Raw genomic sequence first — 7,459 nt, 5'->3', positions numbered from 1 at the left:
CCTGTCCCTGTGCCCTGTCCCCTGTCCCCTGTGCCCTGTGCCCTGTCCCCGTGTGCCCTGTGCCTGTGCCTGTCCCCTGTCCCCTGTGCCCTGTGCCCTGTGCCCTGTGCCGCCTGGAGAAGCCAGAGTGACCTTTGCACAGTGTAAAACCAGGCCCATGACTCCGTTTCCCGAAGCTTCCCCTCCCTCCTAGGACACAAATCTTAAAGGAAAAGAAACATCTATTTATTACTTATTTTTATTGATTTCAGAGAGGAAGGGAGAGGGAGAGAGATAGAAACATCAATGATGAGAGAGAATCACGGATCAGCTGCCTCCTGCTCACCCCCTACTGTGGATCGAGCCTGCAACCAGGGCATGTTCCCTGCCCGGGAATCGAACCCGGGACCCTTCAGTCCGTAGGCTGATGCTCTACCCACTGAGCCGCACTGGCTAGGGCCTGATGGAATCCTTTTTAATCCCCATTTTATATCTATGGGAACCGAGGTTAACGAGGAAAAACAAATCGGTGAGCGTCTCCCCAGGGGCCAGGTTTGAACGACGCTGAAGCCCAGGTTCCGTCCTCCTCTTCATGAAGGAGCTTCACATCACTGTCCCAGCACTCTCCTCGCTCAGCGGGTCACTCCGAGTGCCCGGTGGCCGAGGACTGCCTGCGTTGCCTTCCAGGAGTCTTGGGGCCTTTGGCCTATTTCTCAGGAAGCGGCCCGTCCATGAGCGGACAGAGGTCCATCGTCTGCACGGTGTCTTCTCGGCGCACGCTCTGCGCCTGGGACGTGCGGGCGGTGAGTCTGCGAGGAGCACACGGCCGCGCCCCTGAGGCCACCCTGTCCGAAGGCGAAGCCGGAGCGGGGAGGGCGGGCCCCCGATTGGCAACAGGAAGTTTCCAACCAGGTCTTCTAACCGTAACTCACTACCCTTCCCCTAGACCAGTGACGGCGAACCTTCTGAGCTCGGCGTGTCAGCGTTTGAAAAACCCTAACTTAGCTCTGGTGCCGTGTCACATAGAGAAATTTTTTGATCTTTGCAACCATAGTAAAACAAACACTTATATTTTTGATATTTACTTTATATATTTAAATGCCATTTAACAAAGAAAAATCAACCAAAAAAATGAGTTCGCGTGTCACCTCCGACACGCGTGTCATGGGTTCGCCATCCCTGGCTTAGACTATAGCACGCAGAGAATTCACTTTGTAAATTCCCACCCTCCCCTGAGGATGTTTTTTCCGTTGATTTATTTTTATTTTTTTAGAAAGAGTGGAAGGGAGAGGAAGGGAGGGAGAGAGAAACATCCATGTGAGAGAAACATTGATGGGTTGCTTCCTGCACGAGCCCCGACCAGGGCCCGGGCCGGGGGGGAGCCTGCACCGAGGCGCGTGCCCTTGACCGGATCCAGCCCGGGCCTTTCGGTCCGCAGGCCGACGCTCTACCCACTGGGCCACACCGGCCAGGGCTTCGCGACTCCTTCTGTTCACGACCCTCACGCAGCTGAGATGCAGCAGAACTTTCTTAATTCTGTTCCTGGAAAAAAAGACACCTGGTTTGGGGGAAGCTTCAAATAAGCAGGGGCAGGACCCCGGGCAGGACCCATGCCCCCGGGGGAGCGCCCCCAGAACAGGACCCCGAGCAGGACCTGTGCCCCCGGGGGAGCGCCCGCAGAACAGGACCCCGAGCAGGATCCGGGGCCCCCGGGGGAGCGCCCCCAGAACAGGACCCCGAGCAGGACCTGTGCCCCCGGGGGAGCGCCCCAGAACAGGACCCCGAGCAGGACCTGTGCCCCCGGGGGAGCGCCCCCAGAACAGGACCCCGAGCAGAACTCATGGCCCCGGGGGGAGCGCCCCCTAAACCGCCCGCGCTCCCCTCCAGGGCTCTCTGATCTGGTCCAGCCCCGCCCAGCAGGCCAACATCAGGTGCCTGGCCACCCTGCCGCCGCGGTCGCTGGCGTTCACTGTGGACAAGGAGGAGACCGTCAAGGTGTGGAACTGCCAGGACGCGGAGCCCCTGGCCGCGCGCAGCATGCCCAGGTGCTGCTGCTCCTTGGAGGCCTTCCTCGCGGACGACGGCCCCGTCCTCCTGGTGAGCGAGCTGTGCCCACGGCACCCACGGCGCCCACGGCGCCCACGGCCTGGGCAGGTGTTGGGCCCCCTGACGCCCCCGTCACCTCCCAACCTGCCTTCTTCTCTTTCTTTTTTTTTTTTTTTTCGAGATTAAACCCTTATCAGATACTAGACTAGAGGCCCGGATGCACGAAATTCGTGCGAGGGGCTTGGGGCCCTCGCAGCCCCGGCTTCGGAAGGATGTCCGGAAGGACGTCGGATGGTCGTTGGGCTGTCTGGTCTAATTAGCATATCACGCTTTTATTATTATAGGTAATGCTGGCAAATACGTTCTCCCATGCAGCCGGCTCTCTTGTTTCGTTGGTTTCTTTTGCTGAGCAGAAGCCTTTTATTTTGATGGAGTCCCATTTGTCACTTTCTCCTTGGTCTCCATTGCCCTAGGCCAGAGACAGCGAACCTTCTGAGCTCGGCGTGTCGGCATTTTGAAAAACCCTAACTTCACTCTGGTGCCGTGTCACCTATAGAAATTTTCTGATATTTGCAACCATAGTAAAACCAAGACTTATATTTTTGATATTTATTTTATATATTTAATGCCATTTAACAAAGAAAAAACAACCAAAAAGATGAGTTCAGAGGTGACACGCGTGTCATAGGTTCGCCATCACTGCCCTAGGGAGCTGTGTCTGTAAAGATATTGCCACACACACGCCTGCTCTTTTGCTGCCTCTGGATGATTCTAAGGTGTTTATGGTTTCCCGTCTTACATTTAAGTCCTTTATCTATTTTGAGTTTGTTTCTGTGTGTGGTGTAAGTCGGTGGTCTAGTTTCTTTTTCTTTTTTTGCATGTATCTGTCCAATTTTCCCAGCACCATTTATTGAAGAGACTGTCTTGACTCCATTGTATGCTCTTGCCTCCTTTGTCAAACATTAATTGAGCGTAATGGCTTGGCTCGATTCCTGGGTTCTCTGGTCTGTTCACTTGGTCTATGTGTCTGTTCTTGTGCCAGGACCAGGCAGTTTTGAGAACAGTGGCTTTGTAATACAGCTTGATATCTGGTATTGTGATCCCTCCAACTTTGTTCTTCTTTCTCAGGATCGCTGTAGCTAATCGGGGTCTTTTTTTTTTATTCCAGATGAATTTTTGGAGAGTTTGTCCTAGGTCTGTGAAATATGCCATCGGTATTTTAATGGGGATTGCATTGAATCTATTTTTTAAAAAATATATTTTATTGATTTTTCACAGAGAGGAAGGGAGAGGGACAGAGATTTAGAAACATCGATGAGAGAGAAACATCGATCAGCTGCCTCCTGCACACCCCCCACTGGGGATGTGCCCACAACCCAGGTACATGCCCTTGCCCGGAATCGAACCTGGGACCTTTCAGTCCGCAGGCCGATGCTCTATCCACTGAGCCAAACCGGTAGGGCTGAATCTATTTTTTTAAAATATATTTTTATTGATTTTAGAGAGGAAGGGAGAGGGAGAGCTAAACATCAATGATGAGAGAGAATCATTGATCGGCTCCGCCTCTTGCACACCCCACAGTAGGGATCAAGCTTATAACCTGGGAAGTGCCCTGACCGGGAATCGAACCGTGACCTCCGGGTTCATAGGTTGATGCTCAACCACTGAGCCATGAGTCAGGCATTTTTTTCTTTTTGGAAATCCTCACCTGAGGATATTTTTCCCATTGACTTTTTTAGAGAGAGTGGAAGGGAAAGTGAAAGACAGAGGGAAATATCGATGTGAGAGACACATCGATGGGTTGCCTCCCGCACCCACTCCCACCAGGTCCGGGAACCTGCAACCGAGGTACGTGCCCTTGACTGGAATTGAACCCGGGAGCCTTCAGTCCTTGGGCCGGATCTCTATCCACTGAGCCACACCAGCCAGGCTCCCCCTGTGCTCCTGAGGCATCTGTTCTCGCCTCCTCTGGAGCCGCACAGACCGTTACACCCCTTGGCCCTTGTCATGCCTCAGGCCCCTTTGCTCAGCTCTGAAAGCAGAGACCAGGGTGATGTTACATCGAGTGTCCTCCTTCCAGTGTGTCTTGTTGGAGGACGTGAACTTGGACAGGGGTCACGTGGGGAGAGACATTGAGAAAAAGGGTGCTGGGGCTTAGGACACCGTGTTCCCTGGGATCCTCCCAGGACCCCGTGGGGCAGGCTGGTCAGAGAGTTCACCTCCTCTCGGCGACTGAAGAAATGGTGGCACCGCCCTGGCCGGGTGGCTCAGTGGATAGAGCACCAGCCTGTAGGCAGAAGGGTCCCGGGTTCAATTCCGGTCCAGGGCACACGCCTGGGTTGCGGGCTCCATCCCCAGTGGGGGGCGTGCAGGAGGCAGCCGATGGATGATTCTCTCTCATCGTTGATGTTTCTATCTCTCCCTCCCTCCCTCTCCCTTCCTCCCTGAAACAAATAAAAATATTTTTTAAAGAAAGAAAGAAATGGTGGCCCCGCCCACCCCGCCTCCCCCCCCCCGGGCTCTGGGGTCTCCTCCCGTGACGGGCGGGCGGTGCTCTGTTGCAGGTGGGCGATTCCGAAGGGGACATCTACACGCTGACGGTGCCGGCGCTGGCGGTCGTGTCCCTCGTGAAGGCGTTGGACTACGGCGTGGAACTCCTGCACTGCTCGCCCAACAGGAAGTGGGTCTTCGCCTCGGGGACCCACCCATACATGCGGCCCAAGGTAGGGCCGCCCGGTGCTCGGCCGCCGCCTCGGAGGGTCAGGTGAGGGGTGGAGGAGGAGGGTCCCGGCCCGGAGCTCGGCCAGGACCGGACGGCCACCCCCTCGAGGCCCAGCACACGCGGCCTCCGTTCCTGGAGCAGAGACGCTGTCCTGGGCGCAGCATCCCCTTCACAGGGACGGACGGACCTCGTGCGTGAAAATGGGCGCCTGGGGCCTGGTCAGCCCGGGATGGAGGAGGGGGCGCGACAGGAGGGAGGGCCTGGCCCCGCCGGGTTGGCTCAGTGGGTGGAGCCCTGGCCTGTGCCCGTGACCAGAATCGCACCCGGGACCCTTTGGTCTGCAGGCCGATGCTCTCTCCCTGAGCCTCGCCCGTCGGGGCGGCTGGGCGAGCGTGTGGCTGGGCCCCAGGGAGCTAAGGGAGGCGCAGTGACAGCAGATCAGCCCCTGGCAAGTCTCGGAGGAAGGGGACCTGCCGCAACCTGGGTGGGGCCCAGGGCGGCCGCATGGAGACCATGGGAGGGGGCGTGGGGGACTCGAACCTGGGGGACCCTTCAGTCCGGAGGCCGACGCTCTAGCCACCGAGCCACGGCCCCGGGCGCGCAGTGGAGGGTTTTGAGGAGGGTTTCCTGGCGTCGCTGCTGCACGGACACGGCAACCCCCTCGCCTGACCCCGTGCACTGGCCTCCCCACAGGTGTTCTCGGCCGAGGGCCTGCTGAGGCCCGGAGGCAGCGCCCCCTCGAGCGTCTCTCTCCCGTTCACATTCTGCAGCCAAGCCTGCTGGGCCCTGAAGTGCGCCAACAGGGTGGCCGTGATGTTCCAGAGAGGGTCCGGCAGGAGGACGGGGTTCGGCACCTTCGACCTGGCAGCGAAGAGCCCTGGGGGCAGCGCGGTCCTGGAAGGTGGGCCCCGGCGCCTCTGCAGGGCGGGGCTTTCTTAGCTGAGGCCTGTCTGATTCATTGTTATTTTAAAAATATGTTTTCATTGATTTCAGAGAGGAAGGGGGAGGGAGAGAGAGAGAAACATCCATGACGAGAGAGTAATGGATGGGCTGCCCTCTGCACGCCCCCCGCTGGGGATCCAGCCCACAGCCTGGGCCTGGGCCCCGACGGGAATCAAACCACAAGCTCCTGGTTCCTCGGTCGATGCTCAGCCCCTGAGCCCCGCAGGCCGGGGAGTTTATCTTTTCATTCAGGGTCAGGAGGTGGTTCTGACGACACGACCCAAAGTCTGCCTGGTTGTGTGTTTCCCCCGAAAACAGCCCGTCAGATCGCGGCCTTCATGCTGCCGGACGAGATGGAGGGCCCGCTCCGGATGGGGGTCCGGGACGGAGACACCATCATCTTTGAGAGCGGGCCATACCTGTTCCTCTTCTCCATCCACGGCCACCTGGTGCATCGATTCAGCCACCACCAGAACGCCATCTGCTCCTTATGGGTGGTGCGTACGCCCTCCTCCCGCCGCGCCGGCTCCGGCGGGGGCGCCGGCTCACCCTGGCCCTCCTCCCCAGGACTCGCTCCACGTCCTCACCACGTCCCTGGACAACTACCTGCATCTGTACATGTGGGAGGAGGGAGGCCGCGACGCAGGCCTCCAGAGCTGCTGCCACCTGGAGCAAAGGCCGGGCGACCCCACGCCCAGCTGGTGAGCCCTGCTCGGCGATGACTCTTCCTCTCGATTTCAAATGTCTAGTTAAGCGAATTAACAAGGGGCCCTAGAGTTTAAACAGAAAAGATTCTTTGCCCTGGCCGGCGTTGCTCAGTGGGTAGAGCGTCAGCCTGCGGACTGAAGGGTCTCGGGTTCGATTCCTGGTCAGGGCACAGGCCCAGGTTGAGGGCTCGATCCCCAGTGGAGGAGGCAGCCGATCCATGATTCTCTCTCATCACTGGTGTTTCTCTTTCTCCCTCTCCCTCCCTCTCTGAAATCAATAAAAATTTAAAAAGAAAACAAAAACCCCACCGTAGGCCTGCGTCCCCTCCCGCCCCCTGAGGGTGCTGTGCTTCCTTCGGCAGCTACTACTCCCGGGCGATCTGCGACAGCGCCAGCATCGTGTGTGTGGTGTCCAGGACCCTCGAGGCCAGCGTCCTGGTGATGTACTCTTTGGACCCGTGATTCGGCGACGAGTGCGGCCCACCTGGCATCGACTTCCTCGCTGTAGTAAAGAGAGTTCTATTTGCAAACCCAGAATGATTCGTTAGTGATAGTGGACACAACAGCAGTAACTTACCGATCAGGAATCCGACGCCCGACAGGTACACAGGTCGCACACCAGGAAGACGGAGGGTGGGAGCCGTGCCCGTCGCCCGTGCCTCGGGGGGAGGGGAAACCGCTAAGGTAGCGGAACATGAATGGCCACACAACACACCATCCCAGACAACCCCGCCGGGGCATCTGATCAGGAAAGGGCGGCTTCAGGTTGAGGCTGGTTACAAGGGAAGGCGCCGGTGTCAGGGTGTCAGCGTCCTTGCCTGTAAGCAGCCAAAACTAAGTCCTGTGGAACGTAAGCCAAAGGAGGTTCATTAGAAAAATGGAAATTCAAAAATATATATATATTTATTGATTTCAGAGAGGAAGAGAGAGGGAGAAAGAGACAGAGAGAGAGAGAGAGAGAGACATCAATGATGAGTGAGAATCATGGATCGGCTGCCTCCTGCACGCCCCCGACTGGGGATCGAGCCCCCAACCCGAGCATGTGCCCTGGACCGGAATCGAA

General features: G+C 57.6%; 1 protein-coding gene across 1 annotated transcript; it reads left to right on the top strand.

Moving 5' to 3' along the window:
- Window positions 1-615: 615 nt before the first annotated feature.
- Window positions 616-6,858, top strand: LOC102417712 (F-box/WD repeat-containing protein 12-like; the record flags this gene model as incomplete). The annotated part of the gene is made up of 7 exons (XM_023749344.1): window positions 616-782; window positions 1,867-2,076; window positions 4,590-4,789; window positions 5,425-5,685; window positions 5,976-6,186; window positions 6,257-6,390; window positions 6,759-6,858. Coding segments are annotated over 7 exons (1,283 nt in total), but the record flags the coding sequence as incomplete, so codon positions are not given.
- Window positions 6,859-7,459: the final 601 nt, after the last annotated feature.

Source organism: Myotis lucifugus, unplaced genomic scaffold (genome assembly GCF_000147115.1).
Source record: "Myotis lucifugus unplaced genomic scaffold, Myoluc2.0 scaffold_6392, whole genome shotgun sequence".
In the NCBI taxonomy this organism is placed as follows: Eukaryota; Metazoa; Chordata; class Mammalia; order Chiroptera; family Vespertilionidae; genus Myotis; species Myotis lucifugus.
This window is presented reverse-complemented; position numbering and strand designations above follow the sequence as displayed.